Raw genomic sequence first — 19,456 nt, 5'->3', positions numbered from 1 at the left:
TTTCGTTTTAAAAGGAAAACTTACGGTGCGGTAAAGCGCAACAAATGGAAACGAGTCCATTTGTGGGATTTATTTCGATCTGATAAGGTTTCTCAATTTTGTTCGGCACGTTAAAGATTACCGATCTAATATAATTTTATTAAAAAATAGGCCACTACTAATTAAATCTCCAATCTTTCCATAAATAGAAAATTAATTTTAAGAATAAGAATAATTTCAGGTTTTTGAAAGTAATACCAATATAGAGTTATAAAAAGATTGAAAACATTAAATAATTTTAATACAAAAAGTATACCAAATGTGCTTGCTATTCCATTGTTACATTTATTGATGTATAATAAAAAAAAGGAGTTACAACTACTTTCAAAGAAATTAGAAAACTTTCAGTTAACTTAGTTAATAGTAGAACATTTTAGTAACTTCCTAGTAATTTGAAGTAATTGCAGAATATTCCTTACTTTCAAAAGTTACTAATGGAGTTACAAGTAGTATACAGCATTTTTTGAATTGTTAGTAATTTACGATGTTGCTGATTTCTACTTACTACCAAAGTTGTTTTAGTTATTACAAGTAACTGAAAAAAACTGAATTTTAGAGAGGTTATTTCAATTAAAGTGATTTCTAAAAAAATCCTGCCCAGTAAAATACACAAAACATGAAATAACTGTAAGTAATTGCAAGGCAATAACTTAAAGTTACTGCCAAGAAGTATTCCTAAAAACCTTGAGAAGTGTTTTACCAATTCTACAAAATCCCTGGCAATTTCCAGTGAGTCCAAGACATTTCAGTTACTGTTAAGAATGAGTAATGCAATCTGAAGTAATTTTAAGTTCTTTATTTAAGGCGATTTTATGCACAATCTAGTAATAAGATGGTCAAACATTTGTTCTGATAAATTATATAATTATGACGACAAATTGACTAGACATTTCTTGAAGTTCCAACTCTATTAATTATAATTACCTATAATTTAATACAAAATAGAAAATCACAAAGAATAAACAAACTGCAGGCTAATTCTGCTAATTCTTCAATTTGGTTTAAGTGGGATTCCAATATACCATATTAACACATATTTCACATCGTTTACTTTAATTTGTCTTCAAGTCAATTTTTGTATTAACAAACAAATTACCTAATTCAAGAAAACTTAGCCTGATGAGAGCAATCTTTCAATGTAGTTTATTGGATAACTATATGCAGGATTACTTGAGCTATTTGCTATAAAAGATGAAATAAAATAATCTTGGCTATTAGTGTAAAAACCCATAAAAACTCCGAACCCTTATCACTGTGATCTTCACGAAAACCTTTGTTTAGTTACTGTCATTGACCTCCCCTAAACCTGTTACCCCCTTAAGGACAGTCAGAAAACAAAGATTCTTTGTTCTCTACTTGACGCGAATTGCGGTCCACATACCTTCAGGTCACTTATTATAAACAAATCCAAACTTTGCTGCAACTTTCTGCCACAACTTCATAGTGTTTCATTGTGCACTTAAATGGAGTTTTTTTTTCGCACGAGTAATTTAAGTCGCGATTACGCCACCGACTTCATATATCCAAAGTTAGCGTAACACGTGAGGTTTATGGAGGATAAAGTTTCGCCGAACGCCGTTCTGTCTGGCAGAACCGAAACACTGTCGATTCTCCACATCCAGAGTCCACGAACCAGGTGCCATGCGCGTCTGCAACACTTGGTGCATCGTTTTTGTACCGCGCTTTAATTTTTGAATAACTTATCAACGCGCGTTTTAATGAATTTAATTAAACTAATCAAGAGGATCTTGATTGTCCTCCCAACTTTATAAACAACTTCATTTTTGAACTCCACGGCACGTTGCAGAAAGTTTGAACGAAACAGTTTCGAGTTAGGAATATTTCAGGATGCTGCCCAGTTTAATGCATTCCAGTCGTTGTTTTATATTAAAACAAAAGGAAATATTCAGACAAAGTATATTAAATTTACATCCAGACTGCGCACGAATACGGTTGAAAGGCAAATGAACCCCGAGGGGCTCCGAGTAATGCCAGCTTTTAGTTGGTTTTTCACTAGGACTTAGTGTTGGGTCACCATGAAAAATTAATTTTATTTACAAGATCAACTTTTCTTGAAAAAGATTTTAGTAAATTAAATTTTGCTGTAATGGGAAGCTACATCGTAGATGTAGATCTTGCAAAATTATTCATTGGAAGAGTGAAGAAAAGTGTTTGATAGTTGCACTAGATTACGCTTGTTGGTAGAAAAAACATATCAACCTATTTACTCTATTACCGAGATTCCATTTTTCTGCAAGTTCAATCACTTTTTCAAAAAACCATAACATAAACATTTTCTTAAAAGTTCATTATTGTTTTATTTAATTTTATGGAAACCAAAACAGACCAAAAACCTTCATCTGAGAATTAACAGTATGAAGTTTTTTTTTACGGTTGTTCAAAGTAAACAAGCGTTTTTATAGCTCTGAATTCTTCTGCATATGATCAGATCAGCATTTTCTCTCTTTTTTTAGTTGTTTTTGTTTTATTGAAGCAGTATAGCGACTACGTGGTTTTAGAGCAACAAAGTAGTGTAACGACTACATTAGAGTTGAATATTTTATGCAGTACCACTACTAAGGATTGAGAAAGTATAACAATTTCATTCGAACGCACAAAAAGAAAATAGTGATTAAGTGGGTATACTCATAATTAATTTCCTTTTTACTCTTTTCGGAGTCTGTATTTACAGTCTGTACAGTATTTCTGCTTTTTGTTATCTTTTTCGTCATCACTGTTTTTCCATTTGGACATCTTCAGTTGAATATAATATCACTCACCCAAACTACACACAAAGCATAACAAATTCCTGTATCCGAAATTGATTGCATAACAAAATTATTTAATAAAAACAAAAGAGGAAAAATAGTAATAAAGCATTTGACAAAAAGAATAACATGCATTCACAGGATTCCTCATATAGAGTCCTAATTCTTGAAAGCAGGGAACGAAATTCTCAAGAGAGGTTCTGATAGGCTTTTCTCGGCACACCGTTTCTTGAGAAGTCACCTTAAGACGTTAGCGGAAAGGCCTAGAAAAACACGAGGAGACTGCAGATTCTGTAGGGATGAGGAAGAAACTCCTGAACACATGTTTTGTAAATTAAAAAGAAAATCCAATCTTTTGGCAGATTTTGGTACCAGCATCGCCCATGATGAGATAATCCCTTCTATACCTAAAAATCTTGAGTACCACATGTCCAATGATTTGAAAACTATTGGGGTGGTTGGATCTTGGACAGTAAAACACGTTTATTTAACTAACTAATAAACTTGTATTAATACTAAAAGGGAAGTGAACATTATTGTAATACGACCGACAGACCGACACACGTATTCTAGAACATTCGAACGTCAATTGTTTTAGGTGGCGTTGCTTGTCAACCTGTACAACGTTGCCACTGTTACAACAGGTTATTTTATAAACCCAACACTCCCACGTAAAATAAACAGTTGTAACATACTACTTAATTTTTAGTAAATCTAAGAAGCACTTAATACCTAACTGACTTACAAATCTCTTAAATTTGATTACTGACAATGCTTTGGTGAAACCATCTGCTGTTTGATCATTGGTAGAAACATATTGAAAATTAATTAAACCTAAAACATATTGATCCCGAACAAAATGAAATTTTATGTCGATATGTTTTGTGCGTGGATGAAACACTGGATTTTTAATAAGTTTTAGAGCACTTTGATTGTCGACGTACATATTAACGGGCAAAATTATGTTTTCACCGAGGGCTTCTAGTAGATTTTTCAACCATATGGCTTCTCTGGAGGCTGTTGAGGCTGCCACATACTCAGCTTCTGTAGTGGACAAGCTCACACACTTCTGCTTCTGGCTTTTCCATGTTACAGCACTGTTGTTGATTAAGAAAACATAGCCTGTTGTAGAACGTCTTGTGTCTATATCACCTGCAAAATCAGAATCACAGTAGCCACTTAGATTAATGCCACAAGGGTCACTTTTATAGTGAATGCCAATGTTTAAGGTGCCCTTTATGTACTTGAAAATTCGTTTAACAGCATTCCAATGAGCTGTGGTGGGATTTTGCAGATAACGACTTACTAGTCCAATCGAATACATAATGTCTGGCCGACTTACAATTGCCAAAAACATCAGTGATCCTACTGCTTCTCTATAAGGAATATTTTCTATTGGTTTGCCAAGATCCTTGCTTAAACTGGAATTAGGATCTGCAGGTACCGAGACAGGATTTGAATCTTCTTGTCCAAATTTATGAACAATTTGATGAATGTACTTTGACTGATGGATGAATATTGAGTCATCTTTAAGTCGCTCAATTTGCAAGCCCACAAAGTACTTTGGATCTTCAATTATGGTAATTTGAAACCTCTTCTGTAACTGAACAAGCACTAAGTCCAATTCTTCATCACTGTCAGATAGTAGAAGACCATCATCAACATATAATGCTAGAAAAACTTTTCTGTCAGTCTTAATGTAGACACAATTGTCAGAAGTACATTGATAAAAACCAATGCTTTGACAAAATTCCTTGAAAGTCTCATTCCATACTCGAGGAGCTTGTTTTAGGCCATAAAGGGCTTTATTTAGTTTGCACACTTTTTGTTTATTATTGTTTAATCCCTCAGGTAAGTCTATATACAATTCTTCACTTAGTATGCCGTAAAGGAAAGCAGTTTTGATATCGAACTGCCTCATTTTCATTTTCTGTTGTGCTGAAAGGGCTAAAAGTACTCTTAGTGTGTCATACCTTGTCGTGGGGGAAAAAGTCTCCTGAAAATCTACACCCTTTACTTGACTAAACCCTTTTGCACATAGGCGAGCCTTAAAACGAGGTTTGTGACCATTTTCAGCTTCCTTAACTCGGAAAACCCATTTCGTCCCAATTGTACTTCTGTTTGGTGGCAAATTAACTAACTCCCACGTTTTGTTGACTTCCAAAGCTTGTAGTTCTTCTTGTATGGCTGCCTTCCATTCCTGCTTATTTGGACAACTAATGGCTTCTTGGTAACTGGAAGGAACACTTATTTCTGTAAAATTAATCTCAGAAAAGTCAAGATCAAAGTTTTGACACAAATATTCAGGTGGATGTATATCTTTTCTAGCTCTTAAGTTGTAAGGTGATACTTGTTCATTGTCAGTGTCATTTTGTCCTTGTATATCAGGTTCCTCAAAATAGTTTGGGTCAAGGTCATCTTGAGCATCTAAATTGTCAGATCTGTTATATTCTATTGGAAGTAGAACACAGTTTTGTCTTGGGGTTTTAAATTCACTATCTTCATTAAAAATAACATGACGAGAAACTTTTATTTTATGTGTCACAGGATCATACAACCTGTAATTCGTTGAATCCCCTTCATAACCTACAAAAACATACCTCTCGCTTTTCTTATCCAGTTTGGTTCTTAAAGTGCCTGGTGTTAACAAATAGGCTTCACAACCAAAAACTTTGGTGTGTTGTAAGTTAGGCCTTTTACCAGTCCAGTGTTCATAAGGAGTGGTTTCAGACTGCTTTGTAGGTGTCCGGTTCAGCAAATACACAGAAGTATTTACTGCTTCTGCCCATAAAGTTTTAGGCAAATCCTTGTCAAATAACAGAGCTCTTGCAGACTCCATTATGGTCCTGTTGTCTCTCTCACAGCGACCATTTTGCTCCGGTGTATAAATACCTGTAGTTTCTAAAACTATACCACTTTCAGATAAATACTGTTTTAGTGACTCATTTACATATTCTCGCCCATTGTCTACACGCACTCTTTGAACTTTGTGCCCAAATTTAGTGTTGCACAAGGAAATAAAGTTCTTAAAACATTGGGTTACATCACTTTTATGTCTAATAAAATTTACTGACCTGTAGCCTGTATAATTGTCTTTAAAAAGAACATAGTATTTGGATCCTCCAATACTATCTTCACTCATCGGTCCACAGACATCGCTGGAAATTAACTCACCTGGTTTTGATACATGTTTTTCAGTGTTTTGGAATTTAAGTTTGTGTTGCTTGGCATATACACAGCTTTCACAAAAGAAATTGTCATTTATGTCTGTTATACTTATTCCACTTACAAGATTCTTTGTGAATAGTTCCTTAATGTACTTGATATTTAAATGTCCGAGTCTTTCATGCCATTGTTTTAAAGTCCCTGTAGAAACTACATTTACCTCAGTAATTGCATTTTTGTTCTGTAGGCGAATCAACACTCTATAAAGGTTGTTTTCGTAAGGTACTGCAGTAGCCACCACTTGGCCACTTTCAAAAATTTCGGCCTTCTGGTTGTCCTTAAAAATAGTAAAACCTTTATTTGTTACTGCACCTTCTGAAAACAGATTTCTCCTTAAGCCGGGTACAAGCCATACGTCTGTCATAACGCCTTTACACCAAGTCCCATTTACAAACTTCTCTATCAAAATTTCTCCGATTCCTTGAACTGGAAGTTCTTTATTATCGCCGAGTTTTACGAATAAGTTTTGAACTTTTCGAACTGATGTAAACATACTTTCCGAGTGACACATGTGTCTACTAGCGCCACTGTCTAAAATCCAAATGTCACTACAGTCAATGTCAACTTCAGGCACACTGTCATCACTGTCTTCAATGTTGAAAGCTCTTCCATTTGCAGTGTTGCCAGAGTTACCACTTCCACTTTGATGTCTAGCTCGACCACTTTCATGTCCACTATATCCAGATCCAGGAAAAACTGTCCCGCGCTCTCGTTCATTGTCATTTTGTCCACCACTGCTGCTTCTATGAGTGTTACCTCCTAATTGTTGCCTTTTCGGACATCGGCAATCCTTTGCAAAATGTCCCCTTTTTCCACAATTATAACACTTCACATTTGTTGACGGTTTTCTTTGTGGAGGCCCTGTGTTTCTAAAATTTCTATTGCCAAACTTGTTCATTTGTGTGGCAGCTAAAGCATAATCTTCATTATGTTCGCTTGTACTTAAATTTCTTTCTTCATCAAGTAATCTCGAGGTCAAGTTTTCAATAGTCTGTCTAGCTTCATCCATAGACAACCAAGCTTGTCGAAATGGACCATATTTTGGTGGAAGAGTGCTCATTATTTTTGTAATAACAGCAGTGTCACTCAACTGGTCTCCTGAATTTTTAATTTGCATTGCTAGATTTTCAACCTTTGAAATATGCTGAGCCATTGAATCTGTGGGTAGCATTTTGTACTGATAAAATTGTTCGTGTACCAACATTTTATTTGTCTCCGTTTTTACGTCATAGATCGAGTTTAACTTGTCTAAAACTTGTTTACTGGTCTCACAGTTTTCTATTAGTGAAATTTGATTTAGCCCCATTGCTGCAGTTATTATACACATTGCCTGAGCATCTTTTTTATTCCACAACTCACCCTCTGCAAATACTTCTGGTTTCGGGGTACTGCCATCTGCAATTCCATACAGGCCTTTAGCTCGTAGGGCGCACTTAACTTGGAATTTCCACTGTTGATAATTTTTGCCTTCAAATTTAGCTATTTGAGCAATATTTCCCAGATCGACGTTACTCATCTTAATGGATTCTTCTTCAGAAAATCAGGTCCAACTAGTTTTAACCTTGACTTCTCTTCTCGATCCGTTTAGTTGATTCACGATCCTTTGCTGCCTCAAGCTTTTATTGACGCCTTTTTTATTTTATCGATCGATACGTCCGACACACGGGTTGCTTCACTTCGATACGTCCGACACACGGGTTGCTTCACTTTTTCTTTTACTTCACTGTCCAAACCACTCTGGGCCCATAACCTATTGGGGTGGTTGGATCTTGGACAGTAAAACACGTTTATTTAACTAACTAATAAACTTGTATTAATACTAAAAGGGAAGTGAACATTATTGTAATACGACCGACAGACCGACACACGTATTCTAGAACATTCGAACGTCAATTGTTTTAGGTGGCGTTGCTTGTCAACCTGTACAACGTTGCCACTGTTACAACAGGTTATTTTATAAACCCAACAAAAACATAGTAAAACATGAAAAAATGTGTATGACTTGTCTCTTTTGCTTGCGTTTTATAAAGCTGTATGTCAAATAAGTTTTCCTTGAGTCAGGGAAACAAGGGACACTCGTATGTTGGCCCTTTCAACTAACATTTTAAAACTTGAACAGTAATAAATCAGTACACTCCCAGTATTAGTGCAGACAAATTGTATTAGTCTCAAAACCGGCAAAGATCGATTCTGATGTTGTTCTAGTCTGCATAATTGTTACTTTTAAGCCATTCTACGTCTGCTGCCTAAATAAACTCGAAGAATGTGTGTAAGAAAAATGTGGGAATAATAAAACAGCATTTAAAGAGTCCATACAATATATAAACTCCCAAGTATATTGTTTGAAATATATTTTCGTAACATAGTAGCAATCCACCGTACAATCCTCATATAAAAAATATTTGTGGCAAAATTTTAGATAAGGACGTTACAATGCAAAGCACAAGTTATCGAACAACTTTACAAAAAAAACATTCGGTAAATATAGTCGCAATATATAAACTCTCGTATGTCTGCAAAAAATCATTAGAATATAACAATTTGATTTTTCCTAAGTACAACCGGTATAAATTAGGAATATATAAAAAAATAAAACGTGGTGGTCCGTCGAAAAACTTACACGATATGTCAACAGCTAACCAGGAAAATATACAAAAAAAAAAATAGAGAAAAAGTAAGAGAGGTCCCAAAAGATTATTTACAAAAATAGTTCGCATCATTTAAATACTGAACGTAATGGAATCGGCTTTTATTCGCATCTACCAGGATACAAATGGAATGTGGAATCGAACAAGTATGAAGATTTGTCATTTAAACCGTTACACAAAGTGAAATAACCCCTAAAAACAGCTATTTATTTACTTACGATCGAGATCTCCTATTTTGCTCCTAAAAACTCCCAAAAGTTACTAGTTAATATAGTCGCTATAATACATTATTTGAAACCAGCTACTTGAAAAATTCCTCGACCTAGACGCGTCGCTGTTAAAATTACCTAATATTGACTACTCAAGCAATTATTATAGATTATATCGAATGTTCCCTAAGAGTTTTGCACTTTGATATGCCCTACTATAGTATGAAAGGAAATTACAGGAACAAAAAAGTGTACAAGTCTCGATATTTGCTTAGAGACCTAAATAAGAATAAGAATTTAGGTCTCTAAGCAAATATCGAAGAACAGGTCAACACAGTAAAACCTCGATAAGTTACGATTTCAAGTAAATCAAAACATGTAAATTTTGATATTGACATTCAATTTGGATTTATTTAACAAAACATAACAATAGATTAAAACTTAAAAACATCAAACACTCCTCATATGTTATAAACATTAATGCAAAACAATTTCAAATTGAAAGTGGTTTATTGAAATAAAAATTTTATAAGAAATCATTACTACAATAATTGATTTTCAAATTTGCTTGTTAAACAAATTATCAAGGTTTCACTGTGTTCTGACTGACTGTAAAGACGTTAAAAACAAACGAAAAATACTTTCACTACTTCTTAAAACAGAAACTCATACAAAAAGTACCTTCACAATTAGTTTTTCTTCAATAAAGAAACTCCCCGGAATTAGTTGTAGACTCAAAAATTTTATAAAACCAAATTGGGAATGACTAAAATACTCAATAATGCGCGATGCGGAATACTCTCGAGTTAAAAAATTTGTAACCACCTGAAATTGTCATTCTGTCCGGCACCGAAACCGGACCCGCTCTAAAAGCTAAATAAAATTTATAGAAAAATAAAAATATTTACAATACAAAAAAAAATAACAAACTGGACTACAGTCGACGTCACATTTTTTGTTTTAAATCGCTAAAAAAAATACAACCGGGTCACATAAGGGCAAATACATAATGGAGCGGAGGGCAAAACAACTCGTCAAAACTAGATCAGATTTTCTACAAAAACACTCTTTATTATTGTTGAACGTTCAATTTGCCAGATACAAACCAACAAACCAAATGAGTCATAAAGTGTCAAACAATTTAAAATTATGTGTTTTTGTTGCTGTTTGCTCCTTTGCTCTCCATTCCACTATATGTCCTAAAGCTAAACAAATAGTGTAGCAGAGAGCAAAGTATTAATGGGCAGAAATTAAATCAAGGAACTTGCACGAGTCTTACCACACCTGCATACAGTATGTCCAAGATTCGATTCTGTATACAGGGATCTCGCTTTCCGTAAGAGCTACTGCAAAGGTTAAATGAGGAAAGTTTTAGAGAATTTAATAGGCGATCCAACACCGTTTTAAAAATATTGAATTTTTGCTTCGTATTTGAATTATTTTCGAAAAACCAAAAACGACCATTTTCAAAAAAAATGCTGTGTTTTCGCTAATTTTAAAAATTTTAAAATTTGGCTTGAGCATTGTTAAAGCAACTTTTTAAGGACTATCTTTCTGGGTATTTTGTTTTCAGTACCGACGTTTCGGTCTCGAGATACCATCATCAACTTTTTTTGTTATGGACGCCATTTTGTTTTTTTATCTAGTTAAAAAGAGTACGTTTTTTGCATTAAAATGATGTATTACATGTTACAAAAAAATATACTTTTATGTTAAAAAAGCTAAAAAAACATTAATTCTTAAAATTACGTTAATGCAAAATCTAAACGATTACAAAATGATGAAAATGTAGTATGTAATTAAGGTCTAAACTAGCTTTCAATCTAATCATGAAATGGCCACCTAAGTCAAAGCCAAAGCCTATAAGTCAAAGTTTAACATAAAAGTACATTTTTTGTAACATGTAATACATTATTTTAATGCAAAAAACGTGCTCTTTTTAACTATTAAAAAAAACTAAATGGCGCCTATAAGAAAAAAATAAGTTGATGGTATCTCGAGACCGAAACGTCGGAACTGAAAACGAAATACACAGAAAGATAGTCCTTAAAAAGTTGCTGCAATGTTCAAGCCAAATTTTAAAATTTTTAAAATTAGCGAAAATACAGCACTTTTTTTGAAAATGGTCGTTTTTGGTTTTTCGAAAATAATTCAAATACGAAGCAAAAATTCAATATTTTTAAAACGGTGTTGGATCGCCTATTAAATTCTCTAAAACTTTCCTCATTTAACCTTTGCAGTAGCTCTTACGGGAAGCGCGATCATGTATGGAGAATCAAATCTTGGACATACTGTATAATTGCTACGTTAGGTACGTGGCGTCGTTCTTGTACCCTTTGGAACTGTAGTCGTCTACCAAAAAAATTTTTTTGCTTTAATTAGAAGTGCTCTGTTTTTTAACAACGCAACATTTTACTGCGATTATTTCCTTCCTATCAATTTTGACCAATCGCTATCAAGAATTAGTATAACAAATGTAAATTTTAAGTGGAAAAATCACTTAACAACTGTCAACTTAGCTGTCAGCAGTTTTTCCGGAAAAAAAATCGAAAAAATTGCACACTCCTCACAACAACATAAAGAATAGTGTTACCCTTTCTAGCTTCAAAGTTATTGTTCTTATTAATTATTGTTCTTATTGTTTTAATTAAAATAAAATGTTTATTTAACTCAGGAAATAATCTTACCAAATATCCCTCGTGCATCTAATTTTTCCTGTGGAAAAATTAAATGCACTAGGGATATTACCTCCGAAAAAAACGTTAGTGAAAACTATACTTATTTGGCACACCATATATCTGTGACGTAGGAAAGATCGATGTGCCCTATTTCTCTTCTGTTTATAGTAAGTGAGTGAGACAGAATGCATGGGTGTATGTCTAATATCAATTTTAACGAAACGTCCTGCCCAATCGGCGAGGAGACGGAGCTAAAATTGTAAGTAATATTTAATGTTTATTTTGTAGTGATTTGTGTTTAGGAACTTATCTACTGGGGAAAAAATCGCCGTTTGAGCGTTGTGTTGTTCAATCGTATTCAAAAAGTTGTAGGAGCTACCCCAATAAGATATTTTTACGAGAAAAGCCGAAACCGGTGAAATGAGTAATTTGCGTCCTGTCTAAACACTTCCACGTACGTTACGAAATTAAAGGAATTTTAACTACGTCACAGAGGATACTACAGTTCCAATAAATTTATTTACCAATAATTTTATTACCAATTTATTAATAATTTGGTATTTATGAATAACTGTCAAACATTTTAATATTTTGTGGTTTATGATCCTCAATTGAATGACTAAAGTTTTAGGTTTTGGCAGTTGGATCGGTATTTAAACACAAACTTTACGGAAATTTATTTCTGCATCCTCAAAACAAGCAGTGTTTTTGTGATTCCCTGTTAGTGATAACTAAACACATTTGGTGACATATATGGGGTTTTCTTTTTTTTTATACATTGCACTAATTTAATACACTTTTAAACTGTGCTGCATGCATAAAAACAGCGTGTATGCCACCAAATGTGTCTAAACACACAACAGGTTTAACTAATATGTAATCCAAACTACTTGCCTGAAGAAGCAAAAATAAATTTGTGACTGTTTGATTTCAAATACCGACTCAACTCCCAAAACCTAAAACATCAGTCAAACAATATTTTTTCGCTGCTTTGTCCTCGGCGCTTCTACATTGTTCTTCACCTCACTATGTGCTTACCCTAGGCCGCAAAAATTTCGCGGCTAATAACTATGATTGGCCCTTTTTAATTTTCCTACGTTCTATCTGAACTAGTTATTTTGCTTTAAAAGTCCAGACTGAAACCGGCGTCAGTATCGAACGAGCTCAACAGTTCCTGATCGGTGAATTGAGCCGTGTCGGCTCCCCCAGCTAAATTATCCAAAAACTCGAAGTTAAAATCGGTTTGAGCCTGCGGATTGAAGCCAGCCAAACTGTTACCGCCCCCGTTCGGTGCCCCACCACCGATCATACCGCCGCCACCTCCCTGTTGTTGCTGGTGCAAGGACTGGCTGTTGACGGAAATGGATTGCGACTGTTGCATATGAATGTTTGACATTGACATCTGAAATTAAGTTTTATCTTGTTTATTGGTACATTCATCTAACTATAAAAAAACTATTCAAGTTTCTCATTTTTCGTGTTGAAAATGATCTGTAACCACCAAATTGCATATCCTTATAAGGAGACAAAAACGGGGTTAATAAAATGTTTGAAAAAAAAACATAATTAATTTCAAACGTTTTATAGTACATACTGTTCTCGCGGAGTGAGTTTACCAGTGCGTCACAAAGGCTACGTCATTTATAATCATGTGAATCAAATCAAGTTTTCGTCAACAAACCTGTTGTGTTCATATTATAGAAAAGGGCGTGTCTAAAGCTTCGTCACGTTTAAAATGTTGCGTGAATTGTCAGTCAGAAAGTAGAGATCTTTGGCTGCAAATTTGCACTAAAACAACCTTATACCAAAGCAAATCAAAAATATCTTGACCGAAATAACATTTTTTATTTATGAAAAGTCTCCGTTTGGGTCATAGAATTCCGTCTAAATTTGAAACCTAATTTATTTACCAAAATTCGCAGAGATGTATCACCAATATGTAGTATTTCTTTAACTTTAAGCTCTTGATTTAGGTTCTGGATGGTTACATGTTTCTCTAAAATAAATACAACAAATTAAAAATTCAATAAGACATTCTGAGTGATGCTGTAGTATCTCATATCTCATTTTCAGGTTGCAATCTACTTATTTTATTTTAAACCCGCTGGAAAACATTTTAGACGCTTATTTTATTTTTCCATGACTTTATTATGTTTGAAGAAATTTTTATGAAAAATCTATAATGCAACCCAAAAATCTCAGTCTTTGGAAACAATGAAATGTTAATAGACGTTTCTTACAAAAGTAGATATATTTTACTATTATTAACATACTATCGTTGTACATATCATATAATGTATTTCGAACATCCATTTTAATGTTTTCAGATAAATCAGTGGTCGATAACGTCTCGATTTACGTTTTCTAGGTGAGGAAATCATAAGATTACTTGCTTGCCTTTTCCGAATCGAATAAATAGTTTTGCAGGAAATTTTCAAAGCAGCTACAACCTTCTAGTATCAAAAAAAAATACATCAGTAAGAATATGTAAGGTCTTAAAATTTCTTATTTTCTTCCTGAACAGATGATAAAGCTTCTAAAGGTCCTCCATTGGTTTTTTCAAATTCAAAATATTCACAAAGGTTAAGAATTAACTGCTGGGCTGGTCTGTAGAGAATTTTTCCAGGCATTTTCTAAAAAAATACTGTAATTGTAAGTAATTCTGAATTTAGGAAAAACCAAATGGCTAAATAAAAATCATAATAGACACTCCCACTTTTTTTTTCAAAACAGGTTAGTAATTGTGCCAATTTTGGTTAGATCGTGACAGCCGACATAAAAAAAATAAAAAAATTAATAATAATATTATGAAAGCACTTACAGAATGTTAAAAGCGTAGAAACAATAGCTCTTAAAAGAACTGTGGTGGTGTGGTAAATAGAAAACTTTATAACTGATTAACAACACAAAGAAACGGAAAAGAATTAATAGTAAACAAATTAAATAAATTTCGACGGTTGACAAACTGACAATGACTGAAATAGAAGCGCTAATCAGTAAATGTTTTTTTTGGAAGACATTCACTTAGATATTTACCCTTTCTGAAAGTGAACAATAGACAAGGATGAAGTCAATAATGCATATCTACTTCTAAATCACAGGGAGATGACGCACGGGTAAACCCAGTCCGCGAGAACAGTATTTACGTATTTTCTTAATACAAGTTATATGGATAAATGGTTTTTGCCATAATAATGTTTCGAAAATTATTACACCTTTTTTTAAATATGTAAACAAATTGACTCAAATACCACCCCCCCTTGATCGACTATATTAAAATTTAGAAAACTTATTGTATTTTTAATTAACATTAACACAATTCAAATAACTTTAAAAAGAACAAAACGTACCTGAGCACTTTGTGGTTGTTGTTGCTGTTGCATCATTGACTGCTGTTGTTGCTGTTGCATATGTAACACAGCCTGGTTCATCGAATTCATCTGAGCCATAGGCCCGCCCTGACCGCCGCCCATCACGTGACCCATACCAGGTTGGCCGCCTCCCATACTGGCTTGTTGAGCGCGCATGTGCTGCTGCTGCTGGTGCATCGCGGTCATCTGTTGCATCGAACCGCCGGCCATATTAAACCCGTTGCCCTGGAAACCGGGTCGCATCGAACCAAAATTGGCGGTCTGTTGTTGCTGCTGTTGTGACATCAACAGATGCCGCCAATCGGAACTGTTCTGCTGGATCGCATCCATTCCGCCCATCGGTCCAGGCTGCCTAGCGTACAACGTCCTACCGGACATTTGTTGCGGCTGTTGCTGCATCATGTACATGTTCGATCTGATCATAGGACCTGCACGGGGCGGAACTGATGTTAAGTCTGGCAACGTCGCGTTATGTGCGTAACCACCTGAAGGCGGGATGGGTTGGTGTGGTAGTCGGCGCATGCCCTGTGGAGGTGCGGGAGCGCCGTAACGCGGCTGCATTCCTTGTCCCAGACCCGCGCTAGCTTTGTATTCCGGAGGAGGCGGTCGCAATTGTTGTTGCTGTTGCATGGCCTGTTGCTGCGCTCGGAACATTTGTTGTTGCATTTTTTGCTGTTCCAACACTTGTGCCGACATCATACGAGCACCCATTGGGCCCATTTGACCTCCCATTGGGCCTCCCATACCTAAATGTCAAACATTAAAATAAACAATGTAACCCCCAAGATTTTTTATCAAAATAGCAAACAAACCACAATGATCTACAATACACTGTCATTGCGATAAATAAGAAATAAAATGGCATAAACATACCTCCAGGTCCAGCGCCACGCCTTAACGTTTGCTGAGTAAAATTAATGGTTTGCGTCTGTGACATGGAATAGGAGTCCACGTGACCACCCATAACGTTCCCATGAGACATGTTGGGGCCGCCCATCATACCACCCATGCCGCCAGGCCCACCCGGCATACCACCTGGAAAATTACTTGTTAAAACCCACAGAAGCTTATGGATGGATTTTCAAAAAATCCATTTAACCAGATGGGGTAATCTGAAAAATAAATTACCTGTACCGTGCATCCCAGGTTGGCCACCCATTGCACTTCCCGGATTCTGCATTCCGCCCATTCCACCCGATTGTCCGCCCATTTGCGAGCCCATTTGAGAGCCAAGCGGATTTATGTTTGGTCCCATTTGGTTTGCGTTCTGCAAGAAATAAAATTATTGTACAGGGTGCTGCGTTTTCGATGGTTTTACAGGGTACAGAGAAAACGGTAATAGATAGAAAAAAAATAGCATACGTGTTCTGATCTCTTTTTCTGAGCTGAGATGACTGGCGAAAAGTGGGCGGCGCAAACTTCTTTTGTTTCAAAGATGCGGGGGGTTTTCGAAAATTGGTAATTTTTGAACCTCTTGAGTATTTCAGTTATCAAAAGTTATCAAAAAAGGAAGAACGGTTCCCGGTAGAAGTTTTCATGTAGAATCCAATGGCGTAGTCAGTTTTTTTCTATTCCGTTTAGTTTCTGACATATGACAGTAAGTTACATTTTTTTAAATGGAACATCCTATATATTTTTACGTCATTTAATTTTGTTGATTTTTACCTTTTCAACGGTGTATTACAACAGATAAGTTTGTAGAGGTTAATCCTGTTATTTTAAAAAAAGACCTTTGCTAAGCTAAAAAATGGCCTATATCTAAAATACCAAACAAAATCGGAAATCATATAAAGCAACACATCAGAAAATTAAATATTTTTAATAAATCTTATTAAAAATCTAAGTTACAAACAGTTCCACCGTCACTTTAATAAGAAAAGTGGCAATTTCTATTTTCTACAATTTTTAAGGTAGAAGTTAAAAAAACATGACATATTATTTAGCACTTTTTTGTTAAGGAAACGCTTTTTTTCTAATTACCAAGATTAACGTTTACAAACATATGTTTTAATACACCATTGAAAACTTAGTGTCATATGTCAGAAACTAAACGTAACAGAAAAAGACTGACTACGCCATTGGATTCTACGTCAAAACTTCTACCGGAACCCGTTTTTCCTTTTTTGATAACTTTAATAGCAAATGAAATACAGAGGAGGTTCCAAAATGACCATTTTTCAAAAACCCCCCGTATCTTTGAAACAAAAGAAGTTTGCGCAGCCCACATGTTTTAGTAGTGCTTTTAAATCACTGTAACTTAATAAAAAAGTAAAGGTAAAGGAGCGTTGGTGATTTCTTTTAGTAGGTTGGGTCTCACCGAATTCCAAGCAAAGAAAACACTAACTCGTCTCAACCTCCACTTATAAAATTTAATGTCCAAGAATTGAATTAATGAGAAGATGTTAAACTTTCAAAATGTGGTTGATATTGAAAAAACTACTTACTTGGTTCATAGACGTCTGCGAACCATTAGACATTGGTCCACTTTGATGGGGTGCAGGTCCCATAGGACTATGCTGGGCGTTGCTTGCGCCACCTTGTGAGTCGCCAGGACCCCCTCCGTGCGTAAATTGCATACCTTGTTGGGTTGCGATGGAAACGTTACCCTTGACGTCGGCGCTTAAGTGAAGGTGTTGACCGGCAGAAACCTGAATTTTTGATTTTTAGTTTGGTTGCTAGCATTAAAAACATGTTTTGATAAATTAGACAGTAGACACAATTAGTGTATCTCTTATCATTTCACAAAACTATATAATTTCATTTCTTTTTGAGACAAAAACAACTAAAAATGCACCAAGTTGGGTAAAAAATACCATTGATTATTTCCTTCCTATCAATTTTGACCAATCGCTATCAAGAATTAGTATAACAAATGTAAATTTTAAGTGGAAAAATCACTTAACAACTGTCAACTTAGATGTCAGCAGTTTTTTCGGAAAAAAAATCGAAAAACTTTCATACTCCTCACAGCAACATAAAGAATAGTGTTACCCTTTCTAGCTTGAAAGTTATTGTTCTTATTAATTATTGTTCTTATTGTTTTAATTAAAGTAAAATGTTTATTTAACTCAGGAAATAATCTTACCAATTATCCCTCATGTATTTAATTTTTCCACAGGAAATATTGATATTACCCCCGACAATTCCACTCATGTACAAAAAATGCCATATATACGTCATCAAAACACGGTTTGCTATCGGCTAATAAGGAAGGAAGAGAGTTTGCTAGCGAATAAAAAAATCGGATAAATTTTGCTGTTGATTTCATCGTTTCCACAGATTTTCACTACACTTCTATTGTTGCAATGTCTCACCTTGAGATTTTTGCTGGCACTGTCAATTTTGATGTTTGTTCGTATTGTTTTGGTTATGGCTCGCTTCGGATAGAGTTCTACTGCAGAAAATCAAAAGAACCAGAAAAATGTATTTCTGCACAAGGCAGTCGCAGTCCTATTATATTATTGATTATATTCATGGAATTGTCTTATCAAATACCATTCGAGCTCAGATTTTGAACAGGATAATTTTTCCGCTTGTCTTCTCATGCTTTCTTTATGGTACAAAACTCGACCTGTTTGGCTAAATCACTCGAGCTGCGCTCTCGTGATTTAGTTACAACAGGTCTCGTGCTGTTACACCAAAAAGAAAGTGTTCTAAGACAAGCACAAAAATTATCCGGCTAAATCTGAGCTCTTGTGGTATTGCCCCCGATAATATAAGAGCCAGTGTCCAGACTGTATATCTGTTGAATATTTTTAGCTATAATCCGAGTAAAGTAACATTCACATAACATGCAGTGCATTTGTACTGTTAATGGCAAGTGCACTGCAAGAAGTAGGCAAATGACATCATTCAGAATAAACTCAAAATTAAAATTAAAAAATAGGAATCAGGTTAGGATTTCAGAAACATAAGACATAAACGTCATACTAATAATAGTAACCATCCTCTAGACTTCGACTATTTGTTTCAAAAAATATAATTAGGTACAAACTGAACAGACATTCATAAACAAATACAAAAATGCGTTCTTTCAAATTTTCGAATTTTGAACAGTTGATTGACAATAAAAATACGCATCTGTCAAACGTCTGAAATGGCTCTCCTTATTGGTTGCTTGTATTAAGGTGGTAAAACTTAAGAGTAAAAGCTAAAAGCTAGAGAGGTTTTGCACTACTATTAAGTTATTAATTCCGCAGTATACAAGTGTGAACAGTACATTAGTTTATAAAGTACCTAACCTTTAGCAGTATCCATACCTTACTGTTGCAATAGCCATAAAGTTTATGTGAATGATGCTCCAATAAATGTTATGATACATAGATATCATAGAAAATATACAAGATATATGAAAAAAAGAGAGCAAAATGAACTTTCCGTTTTAAGGAATCAATATTGTTTGTGTGTTAAACATTAATCACAAAAACCAACTTTTCAGATTTTTTAAATATAAATTCGTATTCTTTAAGTGATTTAACAATTTTTTTAATTAAATTTCGTCCTGTTATTAGTCAATTA

At 34.7% G+C, this 19,456-nt stretch overlaps 3 protein-coding genes across 7 annotated transcripts in view; 1 reads left to right on the top strand and 2 right to left on the bottom strand.

Moving 5' to 3' along the window:
* RhoGEF3 (Rho guanine nucleotide exchange factor 3) overlaps positions 1 to 1,580 on the bottom strand; it is a 164,561-nt gene extending 162,981 nt beyond the window's left edge. Inside the window, exon 1 of the mRNA XM_081995654.1 lies at positions 1,421 to 1,580. The gene's annotated coding sequence lies outside the window, so the exon portion shown is untranslated. The remainder of the gene's footprint in view (positions 1 to 1,420) is intronic.
* Positions 1 to 19,456, top strand: part of mus301 (mutagen-sensitive 301) — a 178,741-nt gene that overhangs the window by 51,099 nt on the left and 108,186 nt on the right. The gene's annotated exons all lie outside the window — the stretch shown is intronic.
* mam (neurogenic protein mastermind) overlaps positions 8,333 to 19,456 on the bottom strand; it is a 37,034-nt gene continuing 25,910 nt past the window's right edge. For 4 of the 5 annotated variants that reach the window (XM_081995663.1, XM_081995661.1, XM_081995666.1 and 1 more), the window contains 5 exons: positions 17,383 to 17,586; positions 16,067 to 16,205; positions 15,812 to 15,973; positions 14,918 to 15,684; positions 8,333 to 12,969 (listed from right to left, as the gene is read on the bottom strand). In XM_081995663.1, the coding sequence (XP_081851789.1) occupies positions 12,691 to 12,969; positions 14,918 to 15,684; positions 15,812 to 15,973; positions 16,067 to 16,205; positions 17,383 to 17,586 (1,551 nt within the window). In that variant the 3' untranslated portion in view covers positions 8,333 to 12,690. The remainder of the gene's footprint in view (positions 12,970 to 14,917; positions 15,685 to 15,811; positions 15,974 to 16,066; positions 16,206 to 17,382; positions 17,587 to 19,456) is intronic. The other variant, XM_081995664.1, reaches the window with a different exon arrangement.

The sequence above is a fragment of the Ips typographus genome, linkage group LG1, assembly GCF_016097725.1.
Source record: "Ips typographus isolate SLU linkage group LG1, UJ_Ityp_2.0, whole genome shotgun sequence".
Classification (NCBI taxonomy): domain Eukaryota; kingdom Metazoa; phylum Arthropoda; class Insecta; order Coleoptera; family Curculionidae; genus Ips; species Ips typographus.
Note: the sequence above shows the minus strand (reverse complement) of the source record. Positions and strands in the feature narration are given on the sequence as shown.